The sequence below is a fragment of the Papaver somniferum genome, chromosome 11, assembly GCF_003573695.1.
Source record: "Papaver somniferum cultivar HN1 chromosome 11, ASM357369v1, whole genome shotgun sequence".
Classification (NCBI taxonomy): domain Eukaryota; kingdom Viridiplantae; phylum Streptophyta; class Magnoliopsida; order Ranunculales; family Papaveraceae; genus Papaver; species Papaver somniferum.
In genome coordinates, this window is record NC_039368.1 from 48646121 (window position 1) to 48673389 (window position 27269).

A 27269-nucleotide genomic window follows, 5' to 3' on the forward strand; every position below is an offset into this window, starting at 1 on the left:
TTAACCACCACTAATCTTTCGGTCTCCACCTCTTCTACTACTCATTGCCGCCAAAAATGTCTATTGATATTATTTATCAAAATTACTTATTGATAGAAATAAATATTATAATTAATTAAGAAAACATTCATAATTAAAAAATGATTATTCATTTATTATGAGCAATTAGTGAAACACTAATTAAAGAACACTTTATAATGAATAGATTATTTATTATGTGCAATTAATGAAATACTAATTAATAAAGCAATTATGATATTTAAGTTGAACAAACCACTACCGTTGATTTATCTTTTCTATTAATTCCAACCAAGGTGGAGTTAGAGGCCACTCTTATGACAGAATAGGTCATGTGTTCGAACCTCCCCGTTATAATTTTTTAAAATCCATATCTTGACTTGAGTATTCATTTTCCATTCATAATATTGGAATTAGTGCCATGCGTGCGAGTTTTAGGGGGTGGTCAGGAGAACCACAACCCTTGATTTATCTTTGTCTGGACAAATCCTGACCACCACTAACAAAGGCAAACTTATTCTAGCTTTGTTTTGTACTAATGACTTGAAATACTTAGAGAGTTAATGACCCTTAAAAGTTAAATAAGAACATGTCAATGTAGAGGAGGGTTCAGACACCATAGCTGAGCATGATGCTAAACAAATTGAGGTACCTGAAACATGTGAGATAGAATTTTCTGAAGACAGGGAAAAATCTATTTTATCCTCCAAAGTGGTTGAAGAAGTTTCTCCAGGAACAATATTAATATTAATGTACGTATTGCTATAATTATGAAAGTCAATATTTTCACCAAGGAGTGCAACACTTGATTTTTCATCTTCATTTGAATCATAGTGATCAGACATTTCATTAAGAGTTGCATCAATACCTTTGTTCCCAGAGTATTTTATACAATTTGGACACTCATTAGAAAAATGACCAAAACCTTTACACTTGAAGCACTGTGGCATATCCCCTTCATCAGTATCAACGGTGTCTCTGTTTTTAGGAGGGGCACGGTCGTGAGGTTTGACTGATGACCTGGGTTTCTCTCTGATGAACCGTTTACTTCTCTTCAAAAGAAGATCTCTAAACTGTCTTGTGATCAGCGAGACTGAGTTTTCAAGATATTCATTTGATGAATCAGTATCAATAGGATCAACTACACAGTTGCCAACACTTTAACTTTTATCAAGTAATTTAGTGTTCTTTTGTGCTTTGAAAGAAATATCCTTTCCCGATTTGGATGTATGCTCGTGATAAAATATCTTTTTAACTTCCAAACAAGAGTATTTCTGGAAAGTATATCAAGGTTATTTCCTTCAACGATGGCATGTTTCTTATAATCATATCTAGCAGCTGTGATCTGAGAATTCTCATCACAATGTCCTTTTCAGGAATAGTCTTACCCAACACAAAAGATGCATTAACAATTTCAGACTCTTTGTGATTAAACTCAACAAATGAATCTTCATCATCCATACGAAGATTTTTCCAATCAGAATTTAGGTTTTGAAGCCTAGCTTCCTTTTCATAGGTATTCCCTTCAATACGGTCTCTAAGATATCCCAAGCTTTTTTAGACCGAGTGCACGTAGTTATATGGTGCTGAAGATCTAGGGTAATGGAATGTATGATAGAATTTTAAGACGTCAGAAATTTTCTTTGCAGCAAGAATCTCGTCAAGCTCATACCTACCAATATCCTTTGCAAATGTTACACCGTCTACTATAACCAATGGGGGATTATAGCCGTTAACAACATTAAACCATGATTGAAAATCACGTGCTTGGAGAAAGGTACGCGTAGAGATTTTCCATCATAAGTAATTCGAGCCATCGAAGACTGGCGGTACGTATGTAGAGATAGCGCTTCTGTCCATAGAGTCAGATTGCTATAAACACATACTTATAAAGTCGTAAACGTGTTTGCCTGCTCTGATACCAATTGAAAAAGCGGGGGTCTAACAACCACACCCAATATTTCGTTCAGAAATATGTATGGACCAACTCCAATATAATTCCATGAAAATCAACTAGACAGTCAGACTCAATTAAGGAAAAACATCCAAGAGTTATATCTCAATTTCTCAACACAATCTGCAATCGAACAGATAGAAATATGTGAGCCCGATTGATATGTGGAATAAAATGAATGGTATCAAAAACCAATGTTCAGGTGTCAATCAATTTCAATCAACAACCAATGGTCGGATTTATCAATTGATTGAACTACGCACAATCTGTGATATTTCAATTGTATAAACAAATATATATAATGCGGAAAAGAAATAACACAGAAACCAGAAGTTTTGTTAACGAGGAAACCGAAAATGCAGAAAAACCCCGGGACCTAGTCCAGATTTGAACATCACATATATTAAGCCGCTACAGACTCTAGCCTACTTCAAGTTAACTTCGAACTGGAATGTAGTTGAGACCTAACCAAGTCTCACAACGATTAAGGTACATTAGTGTTCCTTACGCCTCTGAATCCCAGAAGGACTCTACGCACTTGATTCCCTTAGCTGATCTCACCCACAACTAAGAGTTGCTATGACTCAAAGTCGAAGACTTGATAAACAAATTTGTCTCCCACAGAAAATTATATTCTAATAGATAAATCTGTCTCTCACAAAAATACCTACGAAGTTTTTGTTCCGTCTTTTGATAAATGAAGATGAACAGGAACCAATTGATAATACGGTCTTATACTCCCGAAGAACAAACTAGAAATATCAATCACCTCACAATAACTTAACTATATGGTAGTAGAACAAGTTATTGTGGAATCATAAAGAATGAGACAAAGAGCTTTGTGATTACTTTTTATATCTTACCTATCGGAGATAAATCTCGAGCAAATCTTAGAAAAGATAGTACTCAATACGATAGAACAAGTAAGATAAGAACACGCAACTATAGAAAAAAAAAATTGGGTCTGGATTCAGAATCTCAACGAAGTCTTCAAGTCGTTAACCTATAATGGTTTTAGGAAAAACCTAGGTTAAAGGATAATTGACTCTAGTCTCAACTAGTATCACACAGGAGGTGTGGGGATTAGGTTTCCCAGTTGCTAGAGTTCTCCCTTATATAGTCTTCAAATCAGGGTTTGATAGCTTTGAAACAAAGCAATCAATATTCACCGTTAGATGAAATCCTGATTTAAGATTCAAGCTAAGTTTGCTTAAAACCAAAGCAATATCTCTCCACCGTTAGATGGTCTTAGCTTGTTACACACAAATGAAATATACCTTCATTTAGATATGGGTAACCATACCTAACGTGTATATTGAGTTGGCTAAATAACAGTTAACCTAAGTGAGCCATATGAACACTTTTGTATTAACCACATTCATCTAACACTTCTAGATAAAATGAATCTAATTGTTTTACTCATAGAGTTGTTCAATTGTTTATATTATCATATAAGTATATAAGACACAATTGAAGCAAAATCGGATTGATTCAGAAGAATTAGTTCATGAACATTTTAGCCACAGTTTCAAAGATTGCATTCCTTAAAATGTATTTTTTCATGAGTATGAAACCATACTTAACCGATTTTAGAACTTAAACCAACTCAGTTTGCAAACGGGTAAGAAAACTAGAGTTCCGGTCTTTGATCTTTTTTTCGACAGTTTGCAAACGGGTACGCATACTGTCATTCCAGACCGAACTCAGGTGAAACAGTTTGCAAACCGGTACACAAACTTGGTTCTCGGACTTTAACAGTTAAAACCATTTGTACACGGGTATGCATACTTGGTTATAAGACGACAATAGCTGTCTCACACAAACTATTAGCTTATAAGTAATTTTCAAGTGATCGAACGATCAATATGAAACATTCCGAGTCTACATAAAATGACTGTCTCACACAGATCATGTAAGATGTTATAAGGAGATTTTCACATGATCATCTTTTGACTCATTATTTAGTTTCCAACAAATAAATTATTTCCAACTAAACTCGTCAAGTATAATGATGAACGTAATTAAAGCAAAAAGATTTCTAACACATATTTCGAGAAAGATATAAGTGAGTTAAACTCATCTCGAAATATCAAATGTATATAATGTAAAGTCTATTTAGCTATACGACTTAGTCTCAATAGGATATAAAATAGAATAAATTCGGAGTGATAGATGAGTTCAAGTCTCCATATACCTCTTGTTGATAAAGTTCATTCAATCTCCCCTTAGTAGATCTTCGTCTTCAATCGATGAACGCCATGAAGTCTAAATCTCAACTACACATTCTATCCTAATCCGAGATATAGCTATAAGTAGACTAGAAATCAATACTTATAGTTTTGACACCTAAACTTGATAAAAAATCTTGAGATAGCAACACTTGCGAGTTCGACCGAGCAGTGCTTTAACAAGTATAGGCATACACAAACCTCTCTTTGTGCGGTTCCAACCATTGCCGAAGAACATACGATACAACATCGGGGTAATCGGGAGTATACCAATACTCGATCAACTACTCAAGATTTAGATAATACTCATCTCGGTGAGAGACCAACACAATGATTCCCATTCACCGTTGAAAGCAACCCATTTAGCATAATTTAGTTCGTATTGTTTATTAACTTCTTTTTTTGCATCCGCTCGTTCATCTTTCGCTAGCTTCTTAATCTCATCATATCCTTTTCTCTTGGGTGGAAAAATTATTGGGTTCCACCTATTCATCATATTACACCATATATGGAACATACAAAGCATATTATGTGCTAATGGGAACACTTCCTTTATTGCATTTATCAATGCGACTTCATTGTCGGTCACTGTAACCCAGGGAATATCACCATGGAAGATTTCCTTAAGTTGTTGTAGTGCCCAAATATAACTGGGTTCTTGCTCGTCTCTTATAAAACGAAATGCCTCGGTAAACGGTGACTTTGTCAAAGTACGCCCAACAATATTCAACAGTGGTATCCCATACTTGTTATTCTTATAAGTGTGATCCATTATTAGAACTTCATGAAAGCATTTAGCCAATTGAACAAAATTCGTATGTGCAATGGAGAGTTGTGTTATCTCTCCTTCTGAATCCACATCCTTTTGAACCGCGTAGTTTTTCTCTATGGCCAAAAAAAATAATTGTTGCATCACTTGTCTATCTCTCAATTCGTTCTTTCTAATTGTCTCAATTGCATTGTAAATGGTGGACAAAGATGAGTGGCTATCCTTGTTATCCTCCTTTAGTATTTGGAGCATTTGAAGTGGTGAAATTCCTCATTTTAGATATCTTGTCCATTTCTTGAGGAGTTAGCTTTGCCACCATGAAATGTCCTTCAAGATGCTCCGGACAAGGGTGGTTGTGACGACCTTCCGTAACCATGTATAGAACCCATCCATCCATATCACAGTTGTAATTAAATACTATCTTGAATGGGCATTTAATCTTCTTTGAAAATTTTTGTTCTTCCTATTTGTCTTTCCCTTATCAACACAATCCTTCCTCTCGTGGATTTTCTCGGGATCACCGCTTCTCTCACAAACCATTTCAAAGAGATTTTTGCTTTCTTTCTCATTCAAAACTAATACGCACATGTCTTTTAGTGCATGTTTTCTATCCCAACTGTTTGCCTCTTTCGGATCTTTGAATGCCAAGTCATCATGTAGTGATCGGATATGTCTTCGTACAAAATATCAACAAAAGAAGGTTGATTATCCATTGGTATTGGATCACATACAACCTACGAGAAATAGCATAATGTCAGTAGCAACCACAATGTATAATCACTCAAATGTTCGGAAATGTAAACAATTTTATCGACCAAGCCGAACAAAAAGTTCAGTTATCTAATCTTTAAGCAAAATTTTGCGGTCTTACCGAACTTGTTCTTTCAATTTTCTATTGTAAGTTCGGTAATGTAAACAATTTTATCGACCAATCCGAACAAAAAGTTTGGGTATGTAATCTCTAAAAAAATTTTTGTGATCTTGCCGAAATTGTTTTTTGATTTTCTATTGTAAGAGGTTCCGCAACCAAAGTAGTTTGCTAGACTGAACCGAACTATTCTCTGTATAATCTACAGAGATAGTTCGGCTATGTCTTCTGGAAAAACTAACCGAACTCTCAAAACCTCCATCAAAACAGAGTTCGGTTACCCGCGTCTGCTGAAACAATGAACCGAACTACACTTACAGAAAAGTTCAGTTACTTGTTCTCAGGTCTGGTAACCGAACTTCTTTGACCTAGCCGATTCTTTTTTTTTTTTAATTTTAGCCTAATTTTTGGCCAATTCTAGCTACATTCACTAAATTTGAGCCATACCTGAGTACCCATGACTTCATCCTCTAGTTGTGGTTGGTAAAATCCATCATTTGGATCTTGGGTTTGAGTTTGGGGAAGAATGCATTCATCATCTAACAAATAACTCATATCCGGATCGTTATGAAGATTGACAAATACTCCGTTAGGTGAAGTTTGTTCTGATTTAGAAGAGGAGCTATCATCATTAGAATCACTCATTTCATGTTTATTGAATTCAAAATAAATATTTTCGGGTTCAACCTTCTTCTTCATCCCTTTTTCTTCTTCTTCTCTCTCAATAATTCTTTTTCAAACAAAACTCTCTCTCACTCTTTTTAATAAATCAGTAATAATAATCATTAATAATAATGAACTAATCATTAACATTATTTATTTTTTATTATTATTATGAATAAAAAATAAGATCTTTACACGGTGATGGTAGGTAGCCTAGCAATAATCTGGGCACCAAAACCGTTTTGAATTATAACGCCTAACATATGGAAAAATAGACTGCCTACCTTATAGTTAACATTGTAGCTAGATAGGCAGTTACTCAACCTTTTCAGAAAAACAATAAAAGCTTCACTCAATTCTCCAAAAGTGATGAAAGCCAAAACACCAAGACCGTAACCATTGGAGATACACATGTCTAAATATTTGTGTTTCTTACGTATAACTGCAGCAGTGATAGCTTGACCAGGTGTAAAAGAGCGAATTCTAGCGCTTGTGAATGGAGAAACGCCAATGACATCGAAACAGACATTTTTCCCATTTTCCCAGTTATACACTAAAATATCAGCAGGTTAAGGCCATTTGCATTGTTAGATAAGAAACCAAGCGAAGCCTCTTTTCGTGCAGCAACATTTGCCTTGAAACACATATCGTAGACACCGTCTCTAACCATATCATGTCTGAATTTAAGGCCCACATCTTTAGCACGATGCGCAACATGATCTCCATAAATGTCCATTGGTTTGGTGCAGTTCGAACATGCGCTAACAGCAGCAAACATAGGCATGGCCAGGCGATATTGGAGAACAGCACGAAACCGTCTAGGGCCAACAGCTTGATTGAGTCCATCGACTGGGATAGCCTTCAAGAAGTTCATAGCGTATACATTCTTATCACATAGCCAGATGAATGACTCGCGTTCATTCAAAGGTGTAGCTTGAGGGTATAGAATCCTTGACAACACCAAAGTAAATTACTGCCAATGACTTTATGAAATGGGGGCAGTGTCGTTGATGTTAAACTCGGACTGCGATAAACCACATGCTTAACTACAGTAATCACTAATTAATTATTACACTAACTAATTTAATTAACAAGGACAAGTTTGGTATTATCAAAAATACTTAGATAAGGGATGACCTAGAATTACTTCTAATATCTACCCTAAAATTAAATCACGGTCCCTCACCAAAATGGGGTGGTGCCAAAAAAACCGTTCTTGTGAAAGGGAACTGGGCTGCAAATATCACCAATTCCTGGTTGTAGGTACACATGTACGGAATACGTTAATTTCTACATTGTGAAAAACGGAAGATTTGTTTTTCATTTTCTAACCTGCACAACCAAGTTTGCGTACCAGAGCAACCGTTATTAGGCTAAGTCCCATCGGCTAGATATCTAGCTGCTATATTGGCCATCCACGTCAGCTAGGGCAATCTCCTAAGTCTTATGGGATGGCTAATCTAGCAGCTAGATTAGAAGACCACGTCAGCGAGACCACCATCTAACGCTGAACGGTTCAGTGTTGAGCGTTGTTTGGTTCAGCATTTTAAATCTCAGCTGTTAGATCAAAAAAATTTCTCTCAGCGCTAAATGGTTTAGCGTTTTGGTTACTTTTTGGGCGCTGAACGGTTCAGCTTTTGAAACTAGCTGCTAGTTGAACTGCGAGCAAATGCTAGGAGAGAGAAGTAGCAGGTACATGTGTTAACTTTTTTCCCATACTTATTTTTTGATTTGCAACACTTTTTGGCCAATCTAACAGCTAAATCTAGCCCATAGGCTTATCATAATTGGCTTTCCTGGTGGGTCTAAATGGAAGTGAGGTAAAGAATAAAAGAGTTTGTCTGGTACTGCAAAATTTATATAGAGGTGGAAGAGATTTCACATTCCATTAGACAGCAAAAATGTCAGCCTACAAGAGTCGCTGGCTCTATTTCTGCAACAATCAAGATGCAAAATGAGCAGAATTTGCTCATCAAAAGCAAAGAAGAAGAAAAGAATGAGACGAGATTCAGAATTCCCCAGCGTATACAGACAATAAGTTCATCACCTATCTGGAAACAGGATTTTAAATTTCTAACTTTCGAAGGCAAAAGGGTTTCTGCAGTAACTATCTTGTCCTTCAACTGTTTCTTGGGATGAGTACTCTTTTCTGCAGTTTCCCCACCTCTCTGGGATCTGGAATTAGCAGCTCGTTCATGGCTAAATGGTTGTGTCTTTGATTGTTGATCAGGATTATCCTCTGCATTTGTGTCTTTTACTTTATTTTTCAGAAATTGATTTCATCGCTTCAACCTTCTCACTTTTGTTACTTTCTTCAGATGAATGTCAAGACAGTTTCTTCTTTTCTACAACTATCTCTTTGAATGCTTCCTCTAGCGCGTCTAGTCTGTCTTTTACTTTGAGCAGCTCACCAGCAGATGCTGCCTCTTCACTTTCTTTCGAGGCGTTTGCTTCCAATCCTTTGGCTTTCTCTTCTCCCTCATCTTTTTTCTTTTTCACCTCAACTTCCTGAATGACATCCATGAGGGAAATATAGCAACATTAATTCCTATTAAATCTAGCCAATGAAGGATTTCATGCACCATGGAAAAAGATGGTACCAGTGAAGCTTCGTGTATCCTAAAGGAACTTCGTTTAACTCGACAGTTTAGAGAACTAGTCCATGAGAAATGATAAAAGATAGAGGAACTAGAAATCGAAGTTACCAAAGAGAGAGAGAGAGAGAGAGAGAGAGAGAGTATCATTACCGCCTCCATCCTTCGGATTTCATAACGGGCATACTAGGCTACCATGTATACAGCTGTAATCAAGTACTGCAGAGATCAGACTTCAACGTCCCCCAAAACTTGAACCATTTAAATATGGTTAAGTTAGATTTAAGTTCTCTTACCCACTGAAGGCAGGCAGCAAAAGAAGAATTGGACCAGATGGAAATCAAGCCTGTTGAGAAAAAGAAACAAAATTGCGAGTGAACTTTGCTGTGATAACAAGTAAGAATGTTAGAACACTGAAGCATAAGCCAAAAGTGAACCGAGTCATTATACAAAATAGGTGGAGTGAAAACCTAAAATACTAAAAATTGACAAGAAAAGGAAAATTGACCCTGAATGATCCCAGTATGTATATAGCCATATACCAACGTTTTAGAACAGAGTTCTTGCAAATCTGATCTTTGTTTCATTTGAACAACGGAAATAAATGGTACAAAGAGAGTTGGGTAAATAATGATACAAAGAGAGTGGGGTATGAATAGTGTCATCTGATATACACGTTATATTGTATGAGATCAGATGAAATTGCAACTTTCTATAAGTACTGTCAAGTCTTCCCAACTACAGTTATCAATGATCATTAAACGTTTCGTTAGAGTTGCAACACTTGCTATTGAATGATTTACAAGCAAGAAAAACGTTACTATAGCCAAGTTTCATTTGTTTCTATTGTGCTCTATAGTTTCCACTCAAACTGCAGAACTAAGGGAAGGAGAGTGAGGTAGAGTGAGGTACCCAGATTCCTTTTTCTTTGGAGGATCCGAAAAAAGCATTTTCGCAGCAGTCATAAAGTCAAGGTTCTCAAGCTGACGGTAGGCATCATCATCTCTCACAGGCTTCACTGCTAATGCCTTGCTGTCATATGCTTTCGTGCAGAGAGGCCTAGTTGCATGGACTAAACGAGCAGCCTTTGACAATTGGGAAAAATATGCAGCTAAGTGAAATCCTCGCATCTTCATCTAAATTCTCCCGTTCCACATAACTCCACCAGTCCAATTACAAATAGCTACCACCACAATTTTTAGTTCTTAAAATCTTTGTACCTACAAACATTTACAGCAAAAGTAAGCACCGAAGACTAAGACACAACATACTGTAAGTAGCCTTCTATCAAACACTTCAGTTCGACCTTGTACCAACAACACAATTTTAAGCAAATTATATTTAATATCAAAAACCCTACATGTATACAATATTTTCTTAAAAAAAAAAGAAAAAAACCCTTAAATCCTTCACTTTGGTTTCTCATTCGCCTTCAACAAAAATGATTAATTCGAATATCATATTTCTATAACTTTATGATCTGATTTCATACCTTAAAATGAAAAGAGAAAATATCTTAGCTTGAACTAGGGCAAAATCGGAAAGATCATCTTTGGAAGTAGAGGGGGGCAAGCAGAGTGGGGGAGAGACAAAGAAAAGAAGGATTTACTGGAGTTCGGTTGATGCTTAATGCGCTTACACCCCTGATTTCATTTTATTTTTATACTTTATACTAGCCTCAGGCACGAGTAATGCATAAAACTTAACTCTTCTACTCCCTCTGATCTTTCACCAAAACCTTCATATGCAGGGAATACCCAACAACGCGATGGATTAACCTTAATGTTAGATGACAATGCTCGGTGAGGGGGCCAACGAAGAAACAAAAAGATGTCAGCGAGTATTTTAGACAAGGTGCACGTGCCTACTCTGTCCATAAGAAACTCAAAAACCTGCCTTCATCCTTATTTCAAACGATTAACCGCTGACCTGGTCCTATCCTATGATTCCTACCAATCAAATTAAGAAGATAACAACCAACTGTTACCATGTGTGATTGGGTCACTCTCAAACATTAAGCTTCTTAGAGAGAGATTAAGAGGATATTGAACGATAAACTTGGAGCCTCACATTATATCCATGTTAAAGCACTTGTGATATTTCACAAGTTTGAGAACCCAACAGCAATAGCTATACTCATTGATGATTCAAAAACTTGTGTGGACTGAAAGGATCATCCACAAGTTTGCTTCAACATATTCATCTATATATCACAATTCATATACCCCCTCCGTCCCACTATTAGATGACCTACTTAGTTTAAAATTTTGTCCCACCATTAGTTGACCTATTTCATTAAATAAGGGAATATTTCTAAAATTATCCTTTTGATTGATTATCGTTAATATAAGAAATGTATATAATTTGATATCCATGTTTATACTCGCTACTTAGGTGTTTTAAAATGCTTTCCAAAGGTACAAAGTTTACGAAAATCCATGGTATAGTTTGAGAGATAAATGATTTCTAAATTTTACAAATTATTATCCATAAGGGTATAATTGTAAAAAAAACACTTAAAAATACTCCTTCCCATTATCTAATAGTGCAAACTTCAACTAGGTTATCTAATAGTGGGACGGAGGGAGTATGAGCAGCAGAATCTATCACGAATTTGCATTGGCTCAATATGTTAAACTTTGAATAATGGTGCATGAGTTATTCCCTACATAAACAAAGAGAAGTGATGAACATCAACCGAGTACTATGAGAATATATGGTAGCAAGGTAATCTGTGATGTTTTACAAGTTTGAGAACCAAACAGCAATAGCTATAGTACAAAATCTTATAATAAACTGACACCTAGAGCAGTTTTCCTACATTGACCATTTTGAGACAGAAAAAACTTATCACAGACATTTGTTTACCTACTATTATACTCTCAAAAGCATCAGCATAGACCACTATACTCCTCCGTGGATAAAAATCATCCGACTAAAACCAGCGAGCTAGCCAGCACAGCTACCAAAAAATATAGAAAAGTACTAACTGCCTATCCTCCCCCAAAAGCAATTTTTTCTGTAGTAATAGGTTGATTTAACATTAGCCCGTGAAAGCATAGTGATCAATAAGACAACAGGTCACTGTTATAGTTTCAGGCTTAACATTGTGCATAGTATCACTGCTATATGTAATCATCTCAGTTACGTGTAAGGTCACTTCATTTCAATGCCAACAATCAACATACTATATTTAGTGTATTGTACAGTAGGTGTTGTATATGACTGTAAGGAAGACATCTTCTCATGTCGGACGTTTAAATTTAAAGTATCACATGTACAACTCCTATACGAAGTGAACTCATTTTAGTATGTTAGAACTTGCACCAGTGTGTCAACACTTAAGTTACAACCAAGAAGAAATAGAAGCGAAGACAATCAACTGAGTACTATAAGAATAAAGAGGAGCAAGATTTTTTGTGATATTTCACAAGCTTGAGAACCCAGCAGCAATAGCTTTACTTAGTGACCAAATCTGAGACTTCTTCCCCAAATATGCATAAATTGAAAGTTATTCTGTGATTCATAAACTTAGACTACCATGCTCTCCTCCCCTTCAATATGGTGAACAACTAACAAGGCAACGATCACTTATCACATCAACAAGGCAACAGTAACAGTGCTCAAAAATAAAGATTATTATCCACCAACATTGTTGTTGAAGAGGGAATCCTTTTGCTTAATTTACGTTAACAAAAAAGAAGGAGAAGTACAAGGGAGATTATTTAAGGCTCTTTAATATTTCAACTCAAGTTGATGAAAGTTGAAAGAGACAACTTTGGGTTCACTGAGTCACTAATGAGACAACTTATCAAACATTTAACCTACAGAGATTCATTAAAATAGAATACTTACTGAGATTGAGCAAGGGATTCTTTGAGCTTCCAACTTGGGGTTGTGATTTCTACAAAACCTAGAAAGAGAGATTATGAGAAAACAGATTGAAAAATTCAATAATGTAAATACAATATCCTGACATGAGTTCGTTAATCAAAATAACACTATGACAATCTCTATAAACAACTATATATGATAATCTCCATAAACCATAGTCATTCATGGTTTTATTTTTGTCAGAATACACTTAAAAGGGGAAAAGAGAGGAGAAGATTCCAAACAAAGTAAAGAGTTTGACATCTGAAGAATTTAGACCGCCATACCTGTTTAAAATTTGAAATCTGTAAACAACGAGAAGAAATGTTTTCAGAAATCGGAAGGAACGAGCTGCATTACAGCCTTACAGGGATGTTCAAATAATGGTATCACAGTTTACTGATTTACTCGTATACTAAAAACATCGATGTTTAATATCTAAAGAGTAAACAAAGATAATGGACCATCAAAATGCCCTAGAGAGTTGGGGCAATGTCATGTACCTGACTTGTGCCAAGGATGGTACAAGTGAGTCACTTAATCGAGCTAGAGGCGTGACCCACTGAGTCGAGTCGGAAGACAGGTGTCGGCGGTAGTGTAAAAATTCTATTTCCTCGACTCACGTATTTTTCTCCTTTTCTTTCATTGATGTAATCTAGACCACTGTTATCTTTCTTCTCAGGTTGGTGGTTTATAAACCAATCATTGTAAGGACCTAATTTTATCATCAATGAAAATTAATTTTGCTTTCAATCTTGAAAGTTAGGTTCTGCTTGCAGAGAGAAAGCAACTTGCTGCTAATTATCTTGGTTAAATCCCTTGTAGTTGTACCTCAATACACTACAATTGGTATTACATTCACCCCTGGAACCTGTAATCATGGCTACCAAGCAATCTGTTGTTGTACTTACTTCCACTGTTACTCAGAACACCACATTGATTCAAGAAGTCAGAGATGAGCTCAATTCCTTGAAGTCGACAGTTTATGATGTCCATTCCAAGTTGAATACTATCCTTAGTTTACTTGTAAATCAATCTCAACCGCAATCAGATCCACAAGATACCCCGGATCCATCTGGTGAGTCACAATTTGACCCTGTTAATTCTTTCAGCAATCTTCGTCACATCATCAATTCGATGTCTCCTAACAATCACAGTAAGTTCTCTCGCACTCCCAAAGTAGATTTTCCCAGATTTAATGGATCTAACCCTCGTGGTTGGGCTCTCAAATGTGAACGATATTTTTCCTTTCACAAATTTCTGGATGAGGAACGTGTGGATATGGCCGCAATTCATTTCGATTCACAGGTAGATTCATGGTTTATGAACTATCAGCAAGGTAAACGATCCATTCATTGGGATACTTTCGTTCGAGACTTATGTATTCGTTTTGAAGATATTACTCAGGATAATTATGTGGGTAGTTTCAATAAGTTGACTCAAGCTACAACGGTTGAGGATTATTTCGATAAATGAGAACATTATAAAGGGTTTATGGACTTGTGGTAAGTAAGGTTGTCGTTCACTCGGACTTGTGTAGACTCGATTTTAGACTCAAAAATAGAAAACACTAAAAATAAAGAAAATATATTCACAAAAGTTTATCACAGTATCGAGAGGTACTGAGACTCAGGACTCCACCAAATTCCATTCATGCGACTCAAATAATAATTCCAATCAATTATAGTTCAAATAATAAAAATATGGACTCTTGTTCTTTGCCAAATAGATTTTTGAAAAGCAATGACTGTAAATCAAAAGCAAGATGTATCAAAAATACATAGACCAAGCATACACCATCAAACGAAATCACACCCATTCAATAAAAATCATAAATCGATTAAACATCAATGCAAATAGTCATAAAAGAATAATTAGAATTACCACATGCGTGAAATAGGGCTTCCTCCGTCATCCCAGTGTTGGGGTTTAGCTCCTCATATTAATCACTTGCTCAAAATACATGTTTATAGACCAAAAGTTGATTAAAAGAGTGAAAAGAATAAAAACAGTGAATCTGAGACGCACAGAAAGTGTCCAGAGAAGAACGATAGAAAATAAGTGCGTCTGTTGCTGTTGTTTTAAGACTGACAGGCGTCTGTCCTTGTCACAGTTGAAGAACGACTGTCTGTGGAAGTTTGTTCTTCGTGCTCTTCAATGGAAGCAGCAGCAGTGTACATAAATCTCTTGATTCACGCCTCCTGAGATCTCCTCTCGACCCCAAATTCCTCGTCTTTTTTCTTAGGACTCTCAGAAACCTATTTATACACCACAGGACGATTAAATCTCTCCCAAATCGCTTCGAAATCTCTTCTTTCCTTCCTTGGCAGTCACGACAATAATTCCTTCCATAAATGGTTTCACGCGTTCTGAGCTTTCCCACTTATCTCAAACTCTTCCTTAGATATATATGTATCTTTGGAAAGAGTTTTAGGTCTTTATTCTCTCTGAATTTCCTAAAACAAATCCACATAGTCGTATTTCCTTATTCACCCATGTTTCCCTTTTCCGGCCATTCCAGCCCAATTCGATCGATCCAATTGCTTCTAGTAAACTTGTCTAGCCATGAGAAGTCCATCCCAATCAATTTTCGGTGTTGAATCTCTTTAAAACTGCCCAAAGCTTCACGTCCAAAATCTGCAGACGTGAAGTCTCTTTTCCCGCCAAATCTTTTTGATTCAAATCGTGAAGAAGGTGGGTGTCCCCCTATCCTGTGCTTTTCTCCCTTTAGCAGCTGCCTGGAAATATGTTACTCCTTATCCAAAATAGAGGGTCCGTATAGTAATTTTCTCCCACGAGCGCAAAAACCACTTTTTTAGCCAATTTCGCCGCAAAAGCTTATTTCTCCAAAAATACCTATAGGGACATAAAAAGCCATAATAAATATAAAATCGAGCACTAATAATATATACAATTGAGATTATATAAGACACAAAAATGTGCCTATCAAATACCCCAAACTTATTATTTGCTAGTCCTCGAGCAAATCAAATAGAAAAAAAATCCTAACTCACTGTCGCAGGCATCGTCGATTGCATTTAGCGTATGAAATAAGCCTTTAAACCCCTAGGTGTCCCTAGTGGCCGAGTTATAGTCTCGGGAGGTCTTACAAGAGATATACCCACAAAACCATTACTCCATACCTTAGCTATCTACGCAGAACCTTGGAAGGCACTAAAGAATCTCCTTGGTTGGCATACTTATTGACTACATGAGGAAGTACCATGATGCGAAATTCCAATTGATGTACACGAGTTTGCACTCAAGCATACTAAAATTCATATAAAGTGACAGAGCTCTACTCAGATAGTCGCACTATGGACATCAATATCCGGAGTCAAAACTAATCACAAGGATAGATCAAGAAGATGGATATAGAAAAACATAGATGGTTTTGATGTTTACTAAGTGAACAGCGTTTCCCATATCTGTCTGAAGGCCTCCGCCAAAATGAACCTATCCTAATGGATTGAGATATTAGTCTGACTAATATCAACACACTGGCATATACAAGGGAACCAATGGTCGATAACCTAACTCTAGGTCAACACAACTGGCATATACAAGGGTATCAGTGGTCGACTTTATTGAATTTGTTCATTTTGGTCAAATGGTCTGGTCTCAAAAAAAAAAAATTTCATAATAATTTTTTTTTCAACTTTTTGGTAACTACCGTATATATATATATATATATATTTATCTTTCTCAATCACTCTATTCACCCTAGCATTGGTAACAACTTGAATCGTGGCCCCCACCTATCACTTAGAGAAACATAGTTTAAAAACAAAATAAAATAAAAATAGAAGTGAAAAGGACTCAACGAGATATGGTGAAACTATCATGTTATTTCTAACACCTAAGCTCTGTGCTTCTATGAATAGACTCTTTAGATGTTTTCATCTAATCAGATTGGTTCCTCAACTCCTACAATCAAAATGCTTCCATCCACTTAGGTTGGTTAGTTCCAACCTTAATAAGCATAAATTTCTAGGCTCTGGAGTTTATTTATTCATATTGCAACTAAAAAGTTTTTCCCATACCCCCAAACTTAAATCTAACATTGTCCTCAATGTTCTAAAGATGAAATTAAAAGCATGAACAAGGAGAAACTGTTACCATTTGAAGCAAAAGTGATAAGGAAAGATATTACCGTGTCGCATGAATGTTGGGTTACCTCCCAAGAAGTGCTAAGTTTAAAGTATTAAGCCAGACTAAGAAAGGATTAGTCACCTCATGGAATCATAAACTAATAGCCGAAATAACTGCGGGTCTTTAAAACCAAAAAGAGCTAACGAAAAGAAACTGCAATGAACCAAGAAAGTGAACAAGACTAGCAAGCCCTTACCTAGTTTCCTGATTAAGAAATTTATATCTAATTGTGGTTCAGGTTCAGGTTCTATGAAAGGGTCTACATAGAAAATTTTCATTGGCTGCGTTTCTTCATAGGTGGGATCCGAATCATTAGGTCCTAGAGTCTGGAAAAACTCAAATATGATCTTAGAAGCGCACAATAATAACCTAAATAACTGAGGATCCTCTAAGTCAATAAGATTTGACTTACGTAATTGACCACAATGAGAGTAGTGGTCATTCTTAAGCAAATGTGTCGATTCTAATTTCCTAAAGCATTTAGGTTTAGTCTCACAACTTAATATTCGACACATTTGGAATATAAACGTTCCCACAGTTGGAAGAAAACTATTTGGTGGGAAAACAAAGTCAATCTGGGTATCATAGCCTGGTTTAACCACATAAACCAGAGGATGGGTTTCTAATAACTGAACTTCGTTATGGACATCACTAGGTTCAGGAAAACGTGTATGAAGATAATCTTGTAAAATGGTTGAGGCAGATATGTCAAGACCCAAGTGAGGGACCTTTCTAAGAGTTAAATCACATGGAGAATGAGAATCACCCCCAAACTTGGAGTTCTGGGTGTCTCTAGATAGACTAGCTACAATTTCCCTAATTTCTAGATCATCAGAATCATGAAAATGGTCAATTGCTTCTTCTAGGTTATGCTCAGGTGATGCCTCCTCACACATGTTTAAATGCTCTACGAGTTCATCTTCTTCGTCTAAGACTATTGTTTCTAAATCGCTAGACTCTACAATATTTTTCTCAGAATAAACTCGTTCCTCTAAACCATTATCGGCTTCGTAATCAAAAGGAAATACTACATCTTCTAAAACGGGGGTATCTCTAGTCAAATCCTCGTCCTTTTGAATAGGTGAATAATTATTAAAATTATTTGGATTTGAACTAGAAATAGTAGTATCATTGTAAAGCTCAATTGGAGTAACAGATTCCTGATCACTATGCCTATATGTGTCAAATTCTTCATCAGCACTATCCTCATCATAATCATCATAATAACATGAAAATGGTTGAACCTCATCTAAAAAAGTAGTGTTACCAATTCTAACCTCGGCATCTTGATTATGCAAATAACTATCCTCATTTTCAAGGGTACTATTGGAAACACTATATTGGAAATTAAGACTATCTTGAGCAGTTCTGTTCTGGGACTCTAATAAAAGCTTTTGAATCGACTCACATGACTTCCTTATGGTATCGTGTATAGAAGGTTCACTCATGGGTGCATTTTTTTTATTCATTTTTAACACAAACCTATTTGTATTCTCAGTTAATTGTTTGAGAGACTCTTCTAGAGGAAGAACAGGTTCCGAAGGATCATAATAGGGACTAGTTTTCAACATTTTCATTATATTGTCCAAAGACGAGGAACTAGTACTATAATAATCCTTATTTTCTTGCTCGTATGACCGGTGTGTGTGTGTATAGTAATTGGGCTCACCATGGTATGAGCCGTAACCTTGAAAAGGTTGATGTTCCCAATCACTATTCACACTATGGTTAAAATTGTAACTTCCATTTTGAAACTCAGTCGAATATTCGTTGTATTGGCTATTGTGATACCAGTTCGACATTCTTTTGTAGGGGTGTGAGTTATCACAAAATAAAACCCACTGACAGGGGATTCGTGGGTGGATAGAGTCTTACCTCCCGTACCAGACGGGCGATGAAACGTTGAAGTCGACTCAGGCCACCGACTCCGATGTCAGTGTACGAACCCGAGGGGCCGAGACAGTATAGTAACTGTCGTCCTTCCCTGCAAACAGTTGATATTTAATTTTGACCCTTCCTTAGGGTTTAAAAAAAATAATGTCCAAGAATGTCCATAAAAGTCCAAAAGAAAAGAAAAAAGTACAAAATAATAAAGTAACCCTAATACAATTTCTAAAAATAAAAAGTAATAAAATCTAAAAAATAAAAAGAACACTAAAAAAAAAAATCTTCTTCTTCACTCCTTTTGGATTCCTATTTTCCTTCCTGCTTTGGCTTCGCTATTCTTTTCAGCACTTTCTCTCTTTTTCTTTAGCTCAATTCCAAATCTGAAAACAAACAAGAAATACCAAAAGGCGTAAAAAGGAAAAAAAAAACTAATAAAAATAAACCTAAAAAAAAATCTAAATACAAGTCCGCGTCGGCGGCGCCAAAAATTAATATAATTTTAAAGTGGTAAGTAAGGTTGTCGTTCACTCGGACTTGTGTAGACTCGATTTTAGACTCAAAAATAGAAAACACTAAAAATAAAGAAAATATATTCACAAAAGTTTATCACAGTATCGAGAGGTACTGAGACTCAGGATTCCACCAAATTCCATTCATGCGACTCAAATAATAATTCCAATCAATTATAGTTCAAATAATAAAAATAGGGACTCTTGTTCTTTGCCAAAAATAGATTTTTGAAAAGAAATGACTGTAAATCAAAAACATGATGTATCAAAAATACATAGACCAAGCATACACCATCAAACGAAATCACACCCATTCAATAAAAATCATAAATCGATTAAAAATCAATGCAAATAGTCATAAAAGAATAATTAGAATTACCACATGCGTGAAATAGGGCTTCCTCCGTCATCCCAGTGTTGGGGTTTAGCTCCTCATATTAATCACTTGCTCAAAATACATGTTTATAGCCCAAAAGTTGATTAAAAGAGTGAAAAGAATAAAAACAGTGAATCTGAGACGCACAGAAAGCGTACAGAGAAGAACGATAGAAAATAAGTGCGTCTGTTGCTGTTGTTTTAAGACTGACAGGCGTCTGTCCTTGTCACAGTTGAAGAACGACTGTCTGTGGAAGTCTGTTCTTCGTGCTCTTCAATGGCAGCAGCAGCAGTGTACAAAAATCTCTTGATTCATGCCTCCTGAGATCTCCTCTCGACCCCAAACTCCTCGTTTTTTTTCTTAGGACTCTCAGCAACCTATTTATACACCACAGGACGATTAAATTCTCCCAAATCGCTTCGAAATCTCTTCTTTCCTTCCTTGGCAGTCACGACAATAATTCCTTCCATAAATTGTTTCACGCGTTTCTGAGCTTTCCCACTTATCTCAAACTCTTCCTTAGATATATATGTATCTTTGGAAAGATTTTTAGGTCTTTATTCTCTCTGAATTTCCTAAAACGAATCCACATAGCCGTATTTCCTTATTCACCTCTGTTTCCCTTTTCCGGCCATTCCAGCCCAATTCGATCGATCCAATTGCTTCTAGTAAACTTGTCTAGCCATGAGAAGTCCATCCCAATCAATTTTCGGTGTTGAATCTCTTTAAAACTGCCCAAAGCTTCACGTCCAAAATCTGCAGACGTGAAGTCTCTTTTCCCGCCAAATCTTTTTGATTCAAATCGTGAAGAAGGTGGGTGTCCCCCTATCTTGTGTTGTTCTCCCTTTAGCAGCTGCCTGGAAATAGGTTACCCCTTATCCAAAATCGAGGGTTCGTATAGTAATTTTCTCCCACGAGCGCAAAAACCACTTTTTTAGCCAATTTCGCCGCAAAAGCTTATTTCTCCAAAAATACCTACAGGGACATAAAAAGCCATAATAAATATAAAATCGAGCACTAATAATATATACAATTTAGATTATATAAGTCACAAAAATGTGCCTATCACTTATGTATTCGTTTTGAAGATATTACTCAGGATAATTATGTGGGTAGTTTCAATAAGTTGACTCAAGCTACAACGGTTGAGGATTATTTCGATAAATGGGAACATTATAAAGGGTTTATGGTAGCTAATAACCCCACCTTACCTGAAAGTTTTTATACCCTTAGCTTCATTAGTGGGTTGAAGGAGGATATACGAGCATCGATGCAAATGTTTAAACCAGAAACAACAACTGAAGCCTTTGTTTTAGCAAGAATGCAACAAGCCTCTTTGCTTCACCACCCAAAACCTCCTAAAACATTTTCTAGACCATTTGTTCCAGCAAAATTATCTGTATGTCACCCACCCTTAACGGTTAAACCATTTTTCTCTCCTCCTATCTCTTACACTTAACAACTTACTTCTTCCAACCCAATTGTAACACACCCAACTTCCCCACCAAGTACTTCTACTGAAAGTTCCTTACCACCTATGAAGAGACTTAATCATGCCCAAATGCATGTGAGAAAGGACAAAGGGTTATGCTACAATTGTGATGAGTTCTATAGACAAGGCCATAGGTGCAAGACACAACAATTATTTATGCTTATACCTGATGATGAGATAGAGGACTCCACCAGTATCTCCTAATGACTCTCCCGTTTCTTCACCAACTCCTAGTGACTCTAATATTGAGATATCTTTACATGCCTTAACATGACACGTGGTCCATGATACCATTAGAATTTCAGGTCATCTGAAGTCACACCCTATTGTGGTTCTAGTGGATACTGGCAGCACCATAGTTTCATTGACTCCAATATTGCCAAGAAACTACACATTCATACATCTTCCACAGGGCACATGGTAGTGGCAGTAGCCAATGGAGACAACATCACTAGTCATGGTCTTTGTCAAAACCTTCAATGGGAAATGCAGGGGCACGGATTCTCTAATGACTTAAGGGTACTTCCACTTGGGGGATATGACATGGTATTAGGAGCTGATTGGTTACAACAGTTGGGAGATGTCACCTTCAATTTTTCCCAGTTGAGTATCTCCTTTCTTCATCAAGGCAGACATATCACACTTCAGGGAAGTTCTTCTAAACCTTCTCTTAATCTTATTGATGGTTCTTCTATAAGAAAGTTTATCAAAGCAAATACACCTACACTAATTGGCAAATTCTTTGTTGTTTCTGCATCACCACCTCCACATATTCCTCCTCCAATTAGTGCAGTATTGGATACCTTCCCCGATATCTTTGCAGAACCTACTACACTCCCACCCCTTAGAATTATGGACCACAAAATCCCACTCAAGCCACACTCTACCCCTACTTCACAGAGACCATGTAAATTCCCTTACATCCATAAGTCTGTGGTAGAACAATTGGTCAAAGAGATGCTTTCTACAAGGCTTATTAAAAAAAGTAACAGTCCATTTGCTTCTCCAATTCTCCTTGTGAAGAAGAAATATGGCACACGGAGATTTTGTGTAAACTATAGAAAAATAAATGAATTAAAAATTAAGGATAAATTTCCTATACCCTTGATTGATGAGTTATTGGATGAACTCAAAGGAGCAGTTATATTCTCTAAAATAGACTTAAGGTCTGGCTATTTTCAAATCAGAGTTTTTGTCCCTGACATTTACAAGACAGCTTTCAGAACTCATCATGGACATTATGAGTTTAAGGTGGTGCCTTTTGGCCTCACTAATGCACCTGCTACCTTCCAAGCTCTAATGAATGAAGTATTTCAACCTTTTTTAAGGAATTTTGTTATTGTTTCCTTTGATGATATCCTTAATTATAGAAAATCCATGGAAGATCATGTTCTGCACCTACAACAGGTTTTCTTTGTTCTCAGGCAACATTCCTTATATGCCAAATTGTCTAAATGTGTTTTTGCTCAGCCTCAGCTATACTATCTGTGCCATCTCATCTCTGCAGAAGGAGTAGCTGCTGATCCTGACAAAATTACTGCTATGACCAACTGGCCTTTTCCTGCCAACTTGAAACAATTGAGAGGATTCTTGGGTCTCACAGTATACTATAGAAGATTTATTAGAGGCTATGGTACTATCTCTAAACCTCTTACTGATATGCTTAAGAAATATGCATTTCATTGGTCTCCATCAGCACATGAAGCTTTCAACATTCTGAAAATTGCAATGACAAAGGCTCAAGTATTGGCTTTACTTGACTTTTCAAAGCAGTTCATTCTTGAAACTGATGCTTGTGACAGAGAAGTGGGAGCAGTGCTCATGCAAGAAGGCAGACCATTATCTTTTCCAGTAAAGCCTTGGGTCCTAAAACTTTATCCCTATCCACTTATGACAAGGAATTCTTAGCCATTGTCATGGTTGTTCAAAAATGGAGATATTACCTTTCTCACAGTAAATTCATTATTAAAACTGATCACCAAAGCTTACAATATCTTATGGATCAGAAGATTTCTACTACCTTACAACAAAAGTGGCTAGTCGAATTGATGGGATTTGATTACATCATCCAATATAAGAAGGGTAAAGACAATGTGGTTGCTGATGCCTTTTCCAAGGTACCACAACTATCTACAACCTGCAATGCCATCTGTGAACGTTCCACAATAGACCCATGATATTATCTCTAGTTATGATGGTGATGCTGAGGCTCAACAACTTATAGCTTCATTACTTGTCTCTCCAGACCAGCCTAAATTCTCTTATTCCAGTGGCATTATCAGATTCAAAGGCAGGCTATACATTGGGTCAAGTAATGAGGTCAGACATTCTATTCTCCAATTTTTGCATTCATCTGCTATTGGGGGTCACTCTGGCATGTTAGGTACTTATCATAGAGCAAAATCACATTTCTTTGGCCAAAAATGAAACATGATATCATGCAATTTGTATCTACTTGTGAGGTTTGTCAGTGCAACAAGGGCGGTACTTCTTTCCCTAGTGGTCTCTTACAACCATTACTCATTCCAGAACAAGCTTGGCAAGACATTTCAATGGACTACATTGAGGGACTTCCACTGTCCAATAAGAAGAGTGTCATCTTGGTGATTGTTGATAGACTTACAAAATATATACACTTCGTCCCCTTAAGCCACCCTTTTACTGCTATGTCAGTATCCAAGGAATTTCTCAACAACATTTTCGATATTCATGGCTTACCATGCTTCATAGTCAGTGACAGAGACAAGATCTTTGTAAGTCATTTTTGGCAGGCCTTATTCAAATCCTTAGGCACCACTATCAAACTATCAACAACTTACCATCCTCAAACAGATGGCCAAACTGAGAGAACTAATGCCTGTGTAGAGTAATATCTCAGATGTATGACAAGCTCTAACCCTAAGCAATGGACACAATGGTTAGCTCTTGTTGAATGGTGGTTCAATACAAACTATCACTCTAGCCTGAAGATGTCACCCCTTCAGGCTCTGTATGGTTACCAACCCCCCTCTTATCTTTCCCATCTTATCCACTACTTCAGTTGCTTCTGTAGAGAATTATCTGAAAGAGAGAGATGTTATGTTGCAACTACTGAAAGAAGATCTAGCAAAGGCACAAGCTCGCATGAAGTTTTTTGATGACAAGAAAAGGGTCGACAGGGAATTTGTTGTGGGAGATATGGTCTTCCTTAAACTTCAACCTTATAGACAATCTTTAGTTGCTATTAGAAAGAATTTCAAACTGTCTGCAAAATGTTTTGTCCCATTTGCAGTGCTGAAAAGAGTTGGAGCAGTGGCATACAAGATAAATTACCAATTGGGTCTCAGATACATCCCATCTTTCATGTCTCCCAGCTGAAGAAACAAATTGGAGTCAAAGCATCTACACTACCGTTCCTACCAGTAGTAGATGATAATGGTCATTTTGTAGTGGAACCAGTGGATGTGTGGAGCTCTAGACATACTCTCAGAGGTACCATTTATGTTCCTCAACTACTCATTCAATGGTCCAAATCTACTGCTAAGGATGCTACATAGGAGCACATGGATTTTTAAAGGGGGGGTGGCATTGTCATGTACTTGACTTGTGCCAAGGATGGTACAACTGAGTCACTTAACTGAGCTAGAGGCATGAACCACTGAGTCGAGTCGTAAGACAAGTGTCGGCAGTAGTGTAGGAATTCTATTTCCTCGATTCACGTATTTTTCTCCTTTTTTTTCATTGATGTAATCTAGACCGTTGTTATCTTTCTTCTCAGGTTGGTGGTTTATAAACCAATCATTGAAAGGACCTAATTTTATCATCAATGAAAATTAATTTTGCTTTCAATCTTGAAAGTTAGGCTCTGCTTGCAGAGAGAAAGCAGCTTGCTGCTAATTATCTTGGTTAAATCCCTTGTAGTTGTACCTCAATACACTACAGGCAATTCCTAAATTTCTATGGTAATATACAAAACCAATTTTCTGTTGAGCCAGGTGGAGGGTCAAATGTAGTTTTGCACTATGGAAAAGAAGTGGGCGGTTGGCCGTCAAGCGCCAGGATGAAGTGTTGCCGCTGGTGTTTGTAGGATAACCGTCGACGAGTGTAGGAGAGATGCTGGCGTTTGAACCTGTAGATGCGAAAAAACGATTTTCTGTTTTTTTAGGAAAGTGAAGAGACGATCGTGCGGACGAGACTCTTCAACCGAGCAAACTGCTTAAGCTCAAACAGATGCACTGCACGGGGGTGCTTTGAGTTCGAGAGATCAATTTGTAGGACTCCGGCCTAAACCAAATCAATAGCCGTTCCATAGTCAATTCGGTCACAAAGAGGGAGATGGGTTGATCTGTAGGAGGGAAGCTGAGAATTGTGTGGGATCAAAGATGATCAAGGATTGTGGATGTGTTGTGGATTTCTGCAAATTGATGAATTACTGAGTTCTGTGAATAAGTTTTGAGAGAGAGTATTGTCTATAGACGGATGTTCTTCTCAGTCATCGATTTTAGACTTATTAATATTTTCAGAATAGTGAACACATTGATCCCAGTAAGTGTGACGGTTTCTTGAGTGAAAGAGTGGGAAAGTGGGAGATCGTGGTAAAATCAGTTCCATGTCGTGTGGAGACTTGGTTGATCTCCACCCACTACTTTGCTAACTCCCTCAACCACTTGCACGATTTACTCACATTTCTCATCGTGGATGAACACACGTGCTTTAGGACGCCAGACCAAAACCCTAATTGATATCCCTCATGTGACGTGATTGATGTCTCACGAACGTGGATCTGTAAAGCAGACGTGTATTTGGTCGTTGACTTGATTAGATAGTGAGTCTAAGTTTTGTTGAATTGAGCATGATTGACGAATGCTCGGTGATTCATGGATTGAACATGTCCGATTCTTGAATGATCTTGATATTGCTCGTCTGAGCAAATATTATAAATTCCATGAATTGTTGAATATTGAGTTGAATCAATATTCAACGGTAAATTACTGCATATTGATAGTTAGATCAATTTTTGAGCAACTGAGCAAGTATTGTTCAATTCGATAAATTACTGAATATTGACAGTTGGATCAATATTCGAGCAACTGAGCAAGTATTGCTCATTCGATGAATTATAGGTAACGTGATCCAATAAAATATTAATTAAAATATTGGTAGCCTACCAAATATTATATAATTGTTCCAGATGTTGATTGTTGGGTCAGCATAAATTTATTTGTGTTTGAAATTGCTCAAAATCATGATTTGCAGAGCATTTGTTCGAAACCCTAATTTTGATCAATTGTTCATCAACTGATGATTTATTGAAAATAGGCCACTGAGTGAAGGAGTGACCGGCTACATGGGATGATGGACGACCATGTAGCGCCCAAGTGCTTGAGTGAGGTGAACCAAAGTCCTTTGTTGACTGGCTGGTGAAAAGATGATTAAATGTTGGTTTAATCACTTATTAGAATAATGCTCGTCTGAGCATTAGGTGATAAAACCTAATTATGGAGAAGTGAGAGACCGGACAAGGGAGCATAGAACCGGCCCTTGGTACTGTGGGACCAGCTGACGTTCGATTGAGCAAATTCCAAGTTGGTTGGAAAGACTTTGGACCCAATATGAGCACTTGAGCAAATTAGTTCAAAATTATAAAGATGTGTGGGACCGGCTCCGTGCAAGCCTTAGGACCGGCCTTGGTCGGTCAAGGAAGCATACCCGTGTCACCATAATGTCCGTGTCTCAGTCCTGAGAGTTTTGGTATTTTCTGGTGTGCGTTTGAGCAATTTTTTGGGTTTTCAGAAGAGTTTGATCTTTGACTGAAATTCTTGATTTTTGCTCGAATGAGCAAGTAGAGCTTTGCTCGTTTGATCAATATTTTGAGAATATTAAAATAATAATATTTTATTTTTTTCG

General features: G+C 36.9%; 1 protein-coding gene and 1 long non-coding RNA gene across 3 annotated transcripts; one reads left to right on the plus strand and one right to left on the minus strand.

The window, feature by feature from the left end:
- Positions 1–8360: 8360 nt before the first annotated feature.
- Positions 8361–13416, minus strand: LOC113321585. 2 transcript variants are annotated; one of them, XR_003346775.1, is made up of 6 exons: positions 13255–13416; positions 12950–13007; positions 10007–10314; positions 9391–9440; positions 9248–9300; positions 8361–9008 (listed from the first exon to the last, which is right to left on the minus strand). It is a non-coding gene; the product is annotated as an uncharacterized LOC113321585 (long non-coding RNA). The 2 variants fall into 2 exon arrangements; XR_003346774.1 differs by having other exon boundaries at positions 9248–9440.
- A 430-nt stretch (positions 13417–13846) lies between these two features.
- On the plus strand, positions 13847–24919 carry LOC113324394. The gene is made up of 9 exons (XM_026572715.1): positions 13847–14306; positions 20980–21290; positions 21681–23126; positions 23186–23500; positions 23553–23702; positions 23855–23986; positions 24155–24249; positions 24368–24511; positions 24655–24919. Exons 1-9 carry the CDS (start codon positions 13847–13849, stop codon positions 24917–24919), a joined length of 3318 nt encoding a protein of 1105 aa, XP_026428500.1.
- The last annotated feature ends 2350 nt before the right edge of the window (positions 24920–27269 follow it).